This window comes from Xyrauchen texanus, chromosome 6 (genome assembly GCF_025860055.1).
Source record: "Xyrauchen texanus isolate HMW12.3.18 chromosome 6, RBS_HiC_50CHRs, whole genome shotgun sequence".
In the NCBI taxonomy this organism is placed as follows: domain Eukaryota; kingdom Metazoa; phylum Chordata; class Actinopteri; order Cypriniformes; family Catostomidae; genus Xyrauchen; species Xyrauchen texanus.
In genome coordinates this window covers 565,240-582,618 of record NC_068281.1, presented here as the reverse complement: position 1 = coordinate 582,618, position 17,379 = coordinate 565,240, and the positions used below count along the sequence as shown (strand labels likewise).

General features: G+C 45.6%; 1 protein-coding gene across 1 annotated transcript; it reads right to left on the bottom strand.

Moving 5' to 3' along the window:
- Positions 1-1,520: 1,520 nt before the first annotated feature.
- Positions 1,521-16,579, bottom strand: LOC127645833 (MAU2 chromatid cohesion factor homolog). The gene is made up of 19 exons (XM_052129517.1): positions 16,322-16,579; positions 16,060-16,078; positions 15,848-15,912; positions 14,960-15,055; positions 14,755-14,849; positions 14,632-14,659; positions 14,287-14,442; positions 11,951-12,097; positions 11,562-11,652; positions 11,312-11,415; positions 10,839-10,916; positions 10,654-10,719; positions 10,469-10,552; positions 10,330-10,379; positions 10,171-10,248; positions 8,956-9,067; positions 7,099-7,189; positions 4,926-5,053; positions 1,521-3,573 (listed from the first exon to the last, which is right to left on the bottom strand). Exons 1-19 carry the CDS (start codon positions 16,556-16,558, stop codon positions 3,499-3,501), a joined length of 1,800 nt encoding a protein of 599 aa, XP_051985477.1. The 5' UTR covers positions 16,559-16,579; the 3' UTR covers positions 1,521-3,498.
- Positions 16,580-17,379: the final 800 nt, after the last annotated feature.

Here is a 17,379-nt window from a genome sequence, read left to right as displayed (position 1 = left end):
ACACACAGAGAGAAACACACACTCACTCATTCACACACACACACAGAAACACACACTCACTCATTCACACACACACACAGAAACACACACTCACTCATTCACACACACACACAGAAACACACACTCACTCATTCACACACACACACAGAAACACACACTCACTCATTCACACACACACAGAAACACACAGAGAGAAACACACACTCACTCATTCACACACACACAGAAACACACACTCACTCATTCACACACACACAGAAACACACAGAGAGAAACACACACTCACTCATTCACACACACACTCACTCATTCACACACACACAGAAACACAGAGAGAAACACACACTCACTCATTCACACACACACAGAAACACACAGAGAGAAACACACACTCACTCATTCACACACACACTCACTCATTCACACACACACAGAAACACACAGAGAGAAACACACACTCACTCATTCACACACACACTCACTCATTCACACACACACAGAAACACACAGAGAGAAACACACACTCACTCATTCACACACACACTCACTCATTCACACACACACAGAAACACAGAGAGAAACACACACTCACTCATTCACACACACACAGAAACACACACTCACTCATTCACACACACACAGAAACACACACTCACTCATTCACACACACACACAGGAACACACTCACACATACACGCGCACGCACACACAAATGCAATCACACACACAGTCACTCACACAGAGACACACGCTCACACACAGATACACACTCACACACAACATACACACAAAAAAGCCACACAAACTAATGTCCCCCAAGCTGAGTGTGTGTATGTTTGTGTGTGTGTGTATGTGTGTGTGTGTGAGAGTGTGTGTGTGTGTGTGAGTGTGTGTATGTTTGTGTGTGTAACATGTGAACTTTACAGTCCGGATGATTTCAGGTAAACTGGGACACTTTCAGACGGTCATGAAGAGCTGACCTGATTCACTGTGTGATGTTTGTTTACAAACACAGAAATGCCGTTGGACTGAACTGCAAACAGAGTTCATCATCATCTTCATCATCATCACGCAACTACAGTAAATGTTCAATGACAAATTCATAAAATGCAGTTGACAGAAAACAATTTACACCTTTACAATGATGATCATGTTCCCATTTCTGAGTTCAGTGGCATTTACATCTGATTTTCTAGAGTTTAAAGTCCAAAAAGTCATGTGATGTAACCGTCCAGAGACAGTGAAAGTCTCATTAAAGGGACAGTTCACACAAAATCCTCTCATCATTTACTCACCCTCATGCTGTCCCAGATGTGTGACTTACTTTCTTCTGCAGAACACAAATGAGGATTTACAGTAGAATATTTCAGCTCTGTTGGTCCATACAATGCAAGTGAATGGTGACTAGAACATTGAAGCACTGCATTTATGTGCTTTTTGGTGCTTCAAAGTTCTGGTCACCATTCACTTGCATTGTGTGGACCAACAGAGCTGAAATATTCTTCTAAATATCCTCATTTGTGTTCTGCAGAAGTCACACATCTGGGATGACATGAGGGAAAAGAAAATGAAAGAACATGCAGGACATTGTGTCGTCATGTGACAATAAAAACAACATGTGACCCTCATGAGTGTGTGATGTAAACAAAATCAAAAAATAATTTTTTTATGAAAAGGCACATTTTGTCCAGATCAAATGGTGTCCTGAGAAGACATGCAACTTCTCTGAGATGAATGATTAAGTTGTGTTCACTAAGGGAATATGTAATACCGTTTAATTAATGGTTACACCACATGATGTTTTTAAAGTCCTTAAATCAATTTGTTTAGTTGAAAAATGTTGTGAAACCAACATTGACACAAACATTACATTTCCTGATTTAACCAGCTTAATCAGGCAACATATATAATAATGCAGTACATGGTGACTGCACCACACAAACACCCTCATTATAAACATTACACGCTTTACATCTCAACATACTGGCCAAAAGAAAACTAAATATGAGAGTTATCATCACGGGGTCTGGGTGTCTCAGCGAGTATTGACGCTGACTATCACACCTGGAGTCATGAGTTTGAATCCAGGGCGTGCTGAGTGACTCCAGCCAGGTCTCCTTAACAACCAAATTGCCCCTGGTTGCTAGGGAGGGTGAGTCACATGGGGTAACCTCCTCGTGGTCACTATAATGTGGTTCTCGCTCTCGGTGGGGCGTGTGGCGAGTTGTGCGTGGATGCCGTGGAGAATAGCGTGAAGCCTCCACACGCGCTACGTCTCCATGGTAACGTGCTCAACAAGTCACGTGATGAGATGCGCGGATTGACGGTCTCAGACGCGGAGGCAACTGAGATTCGTCATTCAAACAAATGCTTTCCCAAATCAAAATAAAGACAAAGATCATAATATTGTTAAATGTGGTTTATAAATATTCAAACTTTACAAAATGTAATACATGTATTAGTTAAAACTACAGAGGAACAGAAGAAACGATTTCCCCGCAGAGTAAAACACGAGACGTGTCGAGCAGAAAACAGACCGGGTTCTAATTTAAAATAAGTTCATAAACGATCGTTCACTGACCGACCAATGAACAATCTAAAGCGTCCAATCAACTCGTCACATTCATCCACACGTGGATTTCCACAGGGGTTTCTGGGTAAAAGTCTGTCTCGAGCGCCTGGTCACATGTCCAGCTTTATAGTTCCCCTAAACTCATCGTTCATATGCACATACTAATACACTAATGTACAGAAATGATGTCATCGCTATGACAGGTTTGATGCTGTCAATCACCCGATCACATGGATCAACTACATCTGCAGTTATTATCGTCCTCTACTGGAGGTGTCATTACTCACATTAACACTACAGCAGTCCACACGTGTCTGTCAATAAAAGAAAGGTTAATACCGATCTCTCGGAGCAGGAGCGCTGCTGATGGGTTACACTGCATTAATGCGGCTTACAGCAGTTTATTCACGGTCACATGTCAAGCGTGGATGTCCAGTTCCCTTCAGCCGCCTCAAACAAACCATCACAAACACCAAACGACATCCAGTGACTCCAAACCGTGAATGACTTCAAATAAGTTAAAATCAGAATAATACAAGATAAAATGTGCATGTGACAGATGATGCGTGTGTGTGTGTGTGTGAGTGTGTGTGTGTGTGTGTGTGTGAGTGTGTGAGTGAGTGTGTGTGTGTGAGTGTGTGTGTGTGTGTGTGTGTGTGTGTGAGTGAGTGTGTAGGCCTGTGACTTGTATGTACAGTGTGTGTGTGTGTGTGTGTGTGTGTGTGTGTGTGTGTGTGTGTGTGAGTGTGTAGGCCTGTGACTTGTATGTACAGTGTGTGTGTGTGTGTGTGTGTGTGTGTGAGTGAGTGTGTAGGCCTGTGACCTGTATGTACAGTGTGTGTGTGTGTGTGTGTGTGTGTGTGTGTGTGTGTGTGTGAGTGAGTGTGTAGGCCTGTGACCTGTATGTACAGTGTGTGTGTGTGTGTTCAGAGAAGGCTGGCCAGGCTGGTTGTTGGTCCATTAGGAGCTTGAATCTGCACTGGTGGAAGTCCTTCTGTCCACTGCAACACAAACACACACAATAACACAGTAAATCAGCAGCTTGTGTTCGTTTACTATCATCCAAAGTGAACCCTCAGTAAACATCTGTGTTTGGCCAGCAAATAAAGACTTAAATCATTTAACTCACCCTCATGCTGTCCCAGATCTGCAGATTCTTCTGCAGAAGATATCTAGTAGAATATTTCAGCTCTGTTAGTCCATACAATGCAAGTGAATGGTGACCAGAACTTTGAAGCTCCAAAAAGCAGCATAAAAGTACTCCATAAGACTCCAGTGGTTTAATCCATGTCTTCAGAAGGGATATGATAGGTGTGGGTCCTTTTATCATTCTAAATCTCCACTTACTCTTTTAAACTGAAAGTCACATGCTGTGCCTGCTTAGTTTCACTTAAACATCAGAAAGTCAAAGTTAAAGTGAGATTTATAGTAAAAAATTACTTAAATATTGATTTGTTTCTCACCCACACCTATCATATCACTTCTGAAGACATGGATTAAACCACTGGAGTCTTATGGAGTACTTTTATGCTGCTTTTTGGAGCTTCAAAGTTCTGGTCTCATTCACTTGCATTGTATGGACTAACAGAGCTGAAATATTCTTCTAAACATCTTCATTTGTGTTACACACATCTGGGACAGCATGAGGGTGAGTAAATGATGAGAATTTATATTTTTGGGTGAACTGTCCCTTTAACTGCTTGTTAGCCGGTAACGAAACGAACAGTTTGATAATGACAGTCTGACACAAGCGAGTATCACAAACTCAACAAAAAGGTTGAGGACCACTGCACTATAGTAACAATGATCATGGAACTAGTAACACATTCATTTGAGATATCTGTAATAGTATTTTGAACAGTTACTCTGACACACCTGACGATGAGCCGAAAACATTTCATATCCGTTAGTTTTGCATGACGTTTATTTTAAACGTATACTTTGGTCGTCATGGCAACGGGATTGTTGACTTCAGTGCAGGTGACTGTGTCATGTGACATCCTATTTATATATAAAAAAAGAGCATTTTCACTAGTGAAAGTTTTATTATAAATATCTACATTTCATCTCCCGCACATGATTAAAAGTTGATTACAGCGAATCAAATCAAACCTCTATTAAATAAAACATCTGTCGGCACCCGTCAATCACGCGACCTCCGAGGAAAATACTGTCAGAACTTGTCAGGTGCTCATCGATGATGCTAATCGCCTCATATACACAAGCACATAAACAGCTGCTTCATCCTGTTGCCATGGAAACAAAAGTATCAGTTTAAACCCAAAGTGATGGTCAGGGGTGAACGTTGTGCCCTGTGTAACTGATGATGTAATGCAGCAGACGGGTGTCGTACAGTAATGAGGTTGTGTTCGGGCAGACTGCAGGCGGCGATGTGATCCTGCAGGAGCTGCTGGGAGAAGTTCTGGTGCATCTGCGCAGCTTCATGAGCGTCCATTGAATTCCCGCAGGCTTTGTTAAGATCTGCAGATGAACACGTGACAGTCGTTAAACACACCAGCACAAACCGACCGCCTTAATATATTAAAACAGTGTTCTGAGTGTGCTGTTGTAAACTCTCATGTGATTACGGTGACGTGTGAACGCACCCTTCAATAGAGCAGAAGACCAGAACTGCACATGCACACACACATACTCACACAGACACCAACAAACACATTCACACGCGCACACACATGCGTACAGACAAACACACACTCACACATGCACAGACAAACACACAGACACGCACACAGACACACACACACGCACCCACACAACCTCACACACATATACACGCACACGCACGCACACAGGTGTACAGACAAACACAAACACACACATGCACAAACACACACCCACACACATGCAGACACACACACACTCACACATGCACAGACAAACACACAGACACGCACACACACACGCACCCACACAACACAACCTCACACACATATACACGCATGCACACATGCATACAGACATACACACACACATGCATGCACGCACACAGACACACACGCACCCACACAACCTCACACACATATACACGCACACACGCATACCGACACACGCACCCACACAACCTCACACACAACACAACCTCACACACATATACACGCACACACACGCAACCACACAACCTCACACACATATACACGCACACACGCATACCGACACACACGCACCCACACAACCTCACACACAACACAACCTCACACACATATACACGCACACACACGCACCCACACAACCTCACACACATATACACGCACACACACGCACCCACACAACCTCACACACATATACACGCACACACACGCACCCACACAACCTCACACACATATACACGCACACACACGCACCCACACAACCTCACACACATATACACGCACACACACGCACCCACACAACCTCACACACATATACACGCACACACACGCACTCCACACAACCTCACACACATATACACGCACACACACGCACTCCACACAACCTCACACACATATACACGCACACACACGCACTCCACACAACCTCACACACATATACACGCATACACACTACACTCACACACACACCTCACACACATATACGCACACACACGCACTCACACACAACCTCACACACATACACACTACACACGCACCCACACAACCTCACACACATATACACGCACACACACGCACTCCACACAACCTCACACACATATACACGCACACACACGCATCTCACACACATACACTCACACACAACCTCACACACATATACACGCACACACGCACTCCACACAACCTCACACACATATACACGCACACACACGCACTCCACACAACCTCACACACATATACACGCACACACACGCACTCCACACAACCTCACACACATATACACGCATCACACACTACGCACTCCACACAACCTCACACACATATACACGCACACACACGCACTCCACACAACCTCACACACATATACACGCACACACACGCACCACACAACCTCACACACATATACGCACACACACGCACTCACACAACCTCACACACATATGCATACACACGCACACCACACACACCTCACACACAACCTCACACACAACACAACCTCACACACATATACACACACACACACGCACCCACACAACCTCACACACATATACACGCACACACACGCACCCACACAACCTCACACACATATACACGCACACACACGCACCCACACAACACAACCTCACACACATATACACGCACACAAACGCACCCACACAACCTCACACACATATACACGCACACACACGCAGCCACACAACCTCACACACATATACACGCACACACGCATACCGACACACACGCACCCACACAACCTCACACACAACCTCACACACATATACACGCACACACACGCACCCACACAACCTCACACACATATACACGCACACACACGCACCCACACAACCTCACACACATATACACGCACACACACGCACCCACACAACCTCACACACATACGTAAGGGTGTCAACGCACCCTTCAATAGAGCTGAAGACCAGAGCTGCACGGACATATCAGGAATCTTACTGGCCAACTGCATCGCTGGCACCACCATGTTGTTGCTCTCCTAACACACACACACACACACACACACAGGTCATGTACAACATACTACAGACACATAAACGTTATGACACGTGACACGGGCAACAGTGACAGTTTTGTGGATTCGATATCATTTTAACGGCTTCATCCTTTATAAACTGTGTCTTTATAAAGCTGCATCACAGAATCGAACAATCAGTGCTGAAATATACCGCAGACACTTGACTGTAATGCTGGGACAAACACAGACATAATAAACAACAATCATATATGCAGTTTAGATGAGGAAGAAGACATGTAAGCGTAGTGAAACTGAAAAAGATATTAAACAAACCGAGAAGGGGGGCATTATATATAATATACTGTATACACTAAGTTAACTGTGTCTTTAAGCAGCTTGGAAAACTCCAGAAAATGATGTCAAGCCGATTAGCTAATTTGCCAATTAGCTTCTGATTGGAGGTGTACCTGTGGATGTATATTAAGGCCTTCAAACTCAGTGCCTCTTTGCTTGACATCATGAGAAAATGTAAATAAATCAGACAAGACCTCAGAAAAAACATTGTGGACCTCCACAAGTCTGGATCATCCTTGGGAGCAATTTCCAAACACCTGAAGGTGCCACGTTCATCTGTACATACAATAGTACACAAGTATAAACACCATGTGACCACACAGTCATCACACCGCTCAGGAAGGAGACGCATTCTGTCTCCTAGAGATGAACGTAGTTTGTGTGAAAAGTGCAAATCAATCCCAGAACAACAGCAAAGGACCTTGTGAAGATGCTGGAGGAAACAGGTGGACGAGTATCTAGATCCACAGCAAAACCAGTCCTATATGGACATCACCTGAAAGGCTCAGCAAGGAAGAAGCCGCTGCTCCAAAACCACCATAAACAAGCCAGACTACAGTTTACAAGTGCACATGGGGACAAAGATCTGACTTTAGGAGAAATGTCCTCTGGTCTGATGAAACACTATTGAACTGTTTGTCCATAATGACCATCGTTATGTTTGGAGGGAAAAGGGTGAAGAACAGCATCCCAACAGTGAAGCATGGGGGTGCAGCATCATGTTGTGGGGGTGTTTGCTGCAGGAGGGATGGGTGCTCTTCACTAAATACATGATGACATCATGAGGAAGGAACATTATGTGGATATATTGAAGCAACATCTCAAGACATCAGACAGGACAACAAAGTCACGATATTGGAGCGGCATCACAAAGTCCTGACCTCAATCCGATGCCGACAATCCTGACTCAGTTTCAGCAGTTCTGTCTGGAGGAATGGGATAAAATTCCAGCAACTTATTGCAAGAAGCTTCTGGAAGGAAACCCAAAACTTGTACGCATTCTTCAATTCAAATCTATACGTTTTACAACACGTTTCCCTTCTAACAGACGTCCAACAGGCGTGTTAGCGGCCTCTAGAGGCTTAAAACAGAGAATATTGTGAAAAGAGTCCGGGGGAAGTTTAACTAGAGTCAGAGTTGATAAATGCAAAGTTAATGCTGTGTCACAGCTGAACTAAAGCGACGGTGACCGCGATCACAACAGCAGGACACACCGCGGCCTAATAAGGTCAATTTCCTTCAGAGGACACTCACGAGACACAACACGCTGTAAAACAACTCGAGCTTTGAATATTTACTCGCCGCTGGCTGATAAAATACATACGTTTCATAGCGTGATTTGGTGGCATATGCGAGTGATTAATTGACTATGAGGCTGTAAAGAGCTGGCACATATAGAACACATGTATGTAGAGACAGTGTGTGTCATTTACTCTGTGGTTTCCCAGCACATAGAATATGTGTCCCAGCAGCACCAGAGAGCACGCCGTCAAACGATTCAGATCCTCAGCGTTAGACATCTTCAGTGTCTCCCGGAGGAAACGCCTGTAAACACACACACACACACACACACACACACACACACACACACACACACACACAGCTTTTGTTGAGTACCATCAGCATCCTTACATTACTGATCAAGACCAACACACACACACACACACACACACACATTCACGTACATACTCACACACACATGCAGACACACACACAAACACATTCACGTACACACTCACACACACATGCAAACACACACACACACACACACATGCAAACAAACACACGCAGATACTCAAACTCAAACACATATACATGCACACACACATGTATACAAACTCACACACACAGACACACACACAACACAAACACACACGCACAACACAAACACACACGCACAACACAAACTCACACACGCACACACACATGCATACAAACACACGCACACACACATGTATACAAACTCACACACACAGACACAACACAAACTCACACACGCACTCACACATGCATACAAACACACGCACACACACATGTATACAAACTCACACACACACAGACACACGCACAACACAAACACACACGCACAACACAAACTCACACACGCACACACAAATGCATACAAACACACGCACACACACATGCATACAAACACACACACACACACGCACCCACACAACACAACCTCATACGCATGCGCACACACACGCACACACACACGCAGACACACAAACTCACACACTTATACACGCACACGCATACAGACACACACGCAGACACACACACACACACACAGACACGCATGCAGACACACACGCACAGACACAGACACACAAACACACACAGACACACGCACAGACGCACACGCACAGACACACGCACAGACACACACACAGACGCACACACACACAGGCACACACACACAGACGCACACAACCTCACACACAGACACGCACGCATGCACAGACACACACATGCACGCACGCACACACACACAGACACACAACCTCACACACAACACAAACTCACAGACGCATATACGCACGCAGACACACACACAGTCACACGCGCACACACACAGACACACGCACACAGAAATACACGCACGCACACAGGCACACACGCAGTGTTTAGGAGGAGTAACTCACTTGGCTTCGTTGTACCGGCCCTGGAAGAAGGACAGAAGTCCGCGGATGTAGAACGCCGCCGCCCGCAGACAGTGAGAACTGGAGAATCAGAGGTGTTTGTGTTCAGATGATTTATTCATGTCCTGTTAGAACAACGATCTGTATGATACGATGTGTTACCTGACGGGGAAGTTGTGGTCTGGATTTATCCGCTCTAACAGACTGTACAGCTGCAGGAAACAGAGAATGTACTCTTATTAATAACTGATTATTACTGATGCGTTTCCACCGTTACATCACTAAAGGTGTGCTGACTGACCTCTTGATGTCTGTTGCCCTCTCTGATGTAAACACTCGCCAGATTAGTCACGATAAACGCCCACAACTCCTGATGTGTGGTGAGCTGAAGACACAGAATTAAATGTGTGACATCATCATACAGCCTCTTAATATGGTGATGTTTCAATGGAGCTGTGAGAACTTCAGAAAGTGTCAAGCACACACCCTCAATGCTGTAGTGAACTGAGCTTCAGCGTTGTCCATACAGTTCACAGAGATACAGTACAAACCCTGAAAACACACAGATCCACAATCATCACATACAAGCATCTGAAAACCACACAAAATAAGGGCTACAGTGTCGTACATCACATTGAGAGCGAGAGATGATTGAGCGGATGTGAACTCACGAGCAGCGTGTGGAGCTGAGCAGCGTGATTGGAGAAGAGCCGCGGAGACTGCTGACACAACTGACACACCTGAGAGATCTGTCAACACACACACACCTGTTAACAACCTCAGCACTGCAGATCTGACACACACACACACACACACACACACACACACACACACACACACACACACACACACACGTTAACCTCAGCAATGCAGATGTGACACACACACACACACACACGTTAACCTCAGCACTGCAGATCTGACACACACACACACACACACACACACACACACACACCTGTTAACAACCCCAGCACTGCAGATCTGACACACACACACACACACACACACGTTAACCTCAGCAATGCAGATGTGACACACACACACACACACACACACACACACACCTGTTAACAACCCCAGCACTGCAGATCTGACACACACACACACACACACACACACACACACTCTCGCACACACACACCTCCTGTAGCGCGGTGGCTTTGTGTCCGGTCACCAGACGACACATGATGATGTGCTCCAGTAGAATCACTTGAAATGAAGACAGAATCGGGCTGCAGTCCAACACTGATGAAAACACACAAATATATCAATCGCAATGATCACTTCATCTTTGACATTCAAGACCTGCAGCGCTGAAATAACAGACAGAATGATGACAAACATCAGCGCAGAGTCATGAGTGTGTTCATGTGTATGATCATGTGTCTCACTCTTTAGTTTCTCCAGCTGCATGAGAGCTTTATCTGTGTATTTCTGAGCTTTCTCCAGATATCCGGCCTGCATCGAGTGCATCACTGTCACCTGAAACATCACAGACCAATTACTCATCCATTCATCTCTCTGATAACAGAACACAGACACAGCTGAATCTCATTTGACCACACAATATAAACTGAGAAAACATATTTTTCAGAGAAAATGAAGCTGGGGACACCTGAGACTTATATTACATCTAGTAAAAAGAGGTAGAACAGGTCTCCTTTAATCATTTACATCCCTAGTCTCGACACATGTTTTTAAAAGTTGGATTGATTTGAACTTGTCACGAGTGAGATGACATGAGTGTGTGTGTGTGTGTGTGTGTGTGTGTGAGACTCACCAGGTAGACCAGCACACACATGTGCTCTTTTGGCAGCCAGTGGAAGAGATCAGCAGAGTTACTGGGCAGAATCTCGTCATCATGGAGCGTTGAGATGGTCTGAATACACTGCTGGAGCTGCTTCAAACACGGCTTCACACTCTTCACCTGCACACACACACACACACACACAGTCATACCGGGCATCCAGAACCACGACAGATCTCAAATAAAGTGTTTACTAGGGCTGGGTATCGTGTTCGATACATTTTAGGCACCGTCCGAACTGCCACTAAACAATCGAGTATCAAAACATGTCTTGTCGTTCGGTACCAAATTTCCATACCTAAGGGGTTAATCTCGTCAACGTCAGTGATAAGCATGTAGCATGCTAGATGTGCCCAAATCTAAACGTGCCGGTGATTGGCTGTGTTTAGGCATCAAGAATAAAACACGAGTTTACGCCCAGAGATGTGGCTCACACGTGAGGCTGTAGCAGCGCACGATGCAATATTTGCTGCCAAGACCGGCAACACGACAAATCTGATGTAGCACTTGACAGTGCACGGAATAAACTTAAGAGCAGAAAGTTGCTCCGTCTTCGACTGCAAGAAGACTGAGCCAGTGCAGTCATCCTCTCAGCGTCCTCCTGCCACAGAGCTTCATTGAACTTGCCCACCACACGAGACCTCCTACAACACGCGAGTCCTCCTCCACCACGCGAATCCTCCTCAAACACGCCCACCACGCAAGTCCTCCTCCACCACGCCCACCACACGAGCCCTCCTCCACCACGCGAGCCCTCCTCCACCACGCGAGTCCTCCTCCACCACGCCCACCACGCGAGTTCTCCTCCACCACGCGAGCCCTCCTCCACCACGAGTTCTCCTCCAACACGCCCACGCGAGTCCTCCTCCAACACGCCCACCACGCGAGTCCTCCTCCAACACGCCCACCACGCGAGTCCTCCTCCAACACGCCCACCACGCGAGTTCTCCTCCAACACGCGGGTTCTCCTCCAACACGCACACCACGCGAGCCCTCCTCCAACACGTGAGTCCTCCAACACGCCCACCACGCAAGTCCTCCTCCAACACGCGGGTCCTCCTCCAACACGCCCACCATGCGAGCCCTCCTCCAACACGCAAGTCCTCCAACACGCCCACCACGCAAGTCCTCCTCCAACACGGCCACCGCGCGAGCCATCCTCCAACACGGCCACCGTGTGAGCCCTCCTCCAACACGGCCACCGCGTGAGCCCTCCTCCAACACGCCCACCGCACGAGCCCTCCTCCAACACGCCCACCATGCAAGTCTTTGAGTCAGTAAAAAACTGAAAAAATAAAACAAAATATTTTTTGAGGTAATGTTTGTAATCTTGTTAAATTGGATTTCATAAAACCACCACAAGAGTCTTCCAACACGGTGGTACTTAGTAGGTCCTCATGGTGGTGTGGTTACACACATCAATCCGGTCTCTAAGACCGTCAATCCGTGCATCTTATCACATGACTTGTTCAGCGCGTTACCTTGGAGACGTGGCGTGTGTGGGGGCTTCACGCTATTCTCCGCAGCATCAATGCACAACTCACCACACGCCCCACCGAGAGCGAGAACCACATTATAGTGACCACGAGGAGATTACCCCATGTGACTCTACCCTCCCTAGCAACCAGCCCAATTTGGTTGCTAAGGAGACCTGACTGGAGTCACTCAGCACACACCCCACCGAGAGCAAGAACTACATTATAGTGACCATGAGGAGGTTACCCCATGTGACTCTACTCTCCCTAGCAACCGCGCCAATTTGGTTGCTAAGGAGACCTGACTGGAGTCACTCAGCACGCCCCAATGAGAGCGAGAACCACATTATAGTGACCATGAGGAGGTTACCCCATGTGACTCTACCCTCCCTAGCAACCAGGCCAATTTGGTTGCTAAGGAGACCTGACTGGAGTCACTCAGCACACGCCCCACCGAGAGCAAGAACCACATTATAGTGACCACGAGGAGGTTACCCCATGTGACTCTACCCTCCCTAGCAACCAGGCCAATTTGGTTGCTAAGGAGACCTGACTGGAGTCACTCAGCACACGCCCCACCGAGAGCAAGACCACATTATAGCGACCACGAGGAGGTTACCCCATGTGACTCTACCCTCCCTAGCAACCGCGCCAATTTGGTTGCTAAGGAGACCTGACTGGAGTCACTCAGCACACCCTGGATTCAAACTCACGACTCCAGGTGTGATAGTCAGCATCAATACTCTCTGAGACACCCAAACCCCCCAACAAATTATTAACAAAGATTCATCGTTATCATCCCTCGTGTACGCTGTTGAAGACAAACACACTCACCTGTCCAGCGTCCAGGTAGTGCGTGACCTGCAGCACGAGGAAGAACACACGCAGCGACTCTTTCTGGATGGGGTTTCCCTGCCAGGTTTCAACGATCTGTCCGCACAGTGTCAGGAGCGGATGAACTTCCTGCAGCTTACGCTCCATCAACAGCAACTAGAAAGAACGTAAGATTACTGGCGCTTGATTTAGCCAACACGACTACATCGCTGCTTTAAAGTTTAGAGTGACAGACAAAAAGCTTGAATGTAGTCTGTATTGAACTCATATGACCTTTGCACTAGAATTACACCTGTTTGATTGCAACCAAGACATTACTAACGGATACAATGTGACATTACTCACCATGCCTTTACTCAACAGGAAGAGAGCTCTGTGGAAAAACATCAGAGAGATGTTTAATATGACATCACAGCTCGGAATTGATTCAGAGTACTCCCAAAATAAGGAAAGACTGGTCATAAACACCTGGTATATTCAGATCCAACCACTCGGGCATATTCTGCTCCGACACCCAACAGATCGCACGCCGACACCAGATCCTTCTCTAGCGTGTGAAGTTGCTGTAGAAAAAAGATCAATCATTTCCTGCTTCATCAATCACAGAGAACCTGGACTTGGTTATCATTTAATTCTGCTTGCTTCATGTTGATTGAATAACGCAGTGACGTACAGCGAGTTGAAACAGCAGTCGGCAGTGCCAGTATGGAGTTTGCTGGGAGATCTGGATGGCTTTCCGTAACAGCGGCTTCGCTGAATCAACCAAGTTCTGGAACACAGAAGAGTGAAACTATATTGGACATATTACACTACAGTCAATATTTCATATGACATTTTCCATTTACACAAACTCACACGTTGACAGTAGAGCTCAGAAAGGAGTGACGTAACAACACATACACACACACACACAAACAACACATTCACTCTCTCACAAACAAACAACACACTCACACACAACACACACACACAAACAACACACTCACTCACTCAGTCAGTCTCTCTCTCTCTCACACACACACACACACTCACAATACACTCACACACACACACACACACACACACACACACACTCACACACCCAAACACTCACACTCACAATACACACACACACTCACACAAACACTCACAATACACACACACACTCACACACAAACACTCACAATACACACACACACTCACACAAACACTCACAATACACACACACACTCTCACACACACACACACAAACAACACATTCACTCTCTCACAAACAAACAACACACTCACACACAACACACACACAAACAACACACTCACTCACTCAGTCAGTCTCTCTCTCTCTCACACACACACACACACACACACACACACCCAAACACTCACAATACACACACAAACACTCACAATACACACACTCACACACACACATACTCACTCTCTCACACACAAACACTCGCTCACTCATATACTCACAGACACACACAAACTCTCACTCACAAATACACACACACACACTCACAATACACTCGCTCTCTTACACGCAACACACACGAACACTATCACACAAACACACACTCACCTGTTCACAGTAAAGCTCCGAGAGGAGACTGGCAGCCTCAAATTTAACATCCTCAAACTGTGCGACCTGCAGATTTGGGTTAAGGAAACCTCCAGTAACACAGTGTGTACAGTTATAATGTCCTCAAGCTCATGTATACACACAGACATACAGCAGAAGAACACAAGTTCAGTAATACAATTGTGTTTGCTTTATAAATGTGGTAAAGGATATTTGCTGTGAGATCAGCCACTGTAAGAGAAACAAAGAGAGCCATTAAACAAGCACATATAACTTTAAAACCCACACAACTTATGATTCAAACTAACATAATAAGCCATTCATATCCTACAGCGCTCACAAGTCAAGTGAACACACTAGATCATGTGTATGCTGTTAAATATTAATATTATGAATAATAATGCGTTTTATATGTGCCCGGCTCTGCGGCCTGCTCGCTCGGATTAAGCCTCGGACTTTCCTGCGCCCTCTCACCGCTTTCTCAAGGTGTTTGCCGGCCAACTCGCTGTTCTTCGTGTGGTGGTATAGCACCGAGCCCAGCTGCAGGTGCGTCCGGGCCTCCACTCTTTGCGGCGGCTTGAACTGGAATACGGCCTGCAGACAGTGCACGCAAAGGCGGATCTTGGGAGGGCTGGAGGTTCGGAAATGTTCGGCAAACCCGAGCAGCGCCAGATACCAGGAGTCCGGGGCCTCTGCTCCTGCCGCCGCCATCACTACAACAACAATAACAACAACGACGGAGCGGAGCGACATCTCGCGAGAGGACGGGATTCTCCAATACATTGCACTGAACCAGAGCGGCCCGCGACGACATCTCGCGAGAGGAGGAGCTTGAAAGCCGAGATGAGATTTGTCACAAAACAAAATGACTATAAATCAAAACAATAGTCATGAGGTATCAAAATAAACAAATATTACTGACAAAAAAAATAAATAAATTATACAATCGGCGACTTTACAAATTTAAAAACCAGTTAACAGTTATCGCTGCTGTCCCATTTTTACACAATTATATTCGGTAATTTTGTACGAAACAAATCAAAGTTTGGTTTGTTTTCAGAGTATTTCGAATTTAATTTAATTACAAATGTAAAAATACAGATGAAAAGTTAATGGTATATTTCACCCAAATTTGGGGGTCATCATTTAGGAACCCTAGTGTAATTACAAACCTGTACGACTTTCTTCTGTTGAACACAAAACGAGATGTTTAGCAGAATGTTAGTCTCAGTCATTATTCACTTTCTTTGGTATGCGCAAATATATATATATCCCGCAGCAGAAGAAAAACTAATAAAGGAAATTATGACTTCATAATGACTTAAATAAATTGTGAGATATAGCCTAAACCGGTAATTGCAGCAAATATTACAGTTGTTTAATATATATATTTGTTTCATGGCTGGATTAAGGCACCATCCGATGCATTTTTTTCCTGATACAATGAAAGTGAATGGAGATTGAGGCTTTGATTTGTTCGCCTACACATAGTCTCTTACAGAGACATATTCTAGTCATTGTGCAATATAATT

Excerpts from the sequence above, each read along its gene's own strand:
- LOC127645833 (XM_052129517.1), bottom strand. The coding sequence starts at position 16,558 with ATGGCGGCGGCAGGAGCAGAGGCCCCGGACTCCTGGTATCTGGCGCTG. Across the intron at positions 11,653-11,950 it reads TGTGTGTGCTGGTCTACCTG|GTGACAGTGATGCACTCGAT; the intron begins GTGAGTCTCACA and ends GTGATGTTTCAG. Across the intron at positions 9,068-10,170 it reads GGCCGGTACAACGAAGCCAA|GCGTTTCCTCCGGGAGACAC; the intron begins GTGAGTTACTCC and ends GTGTGTTTACAG.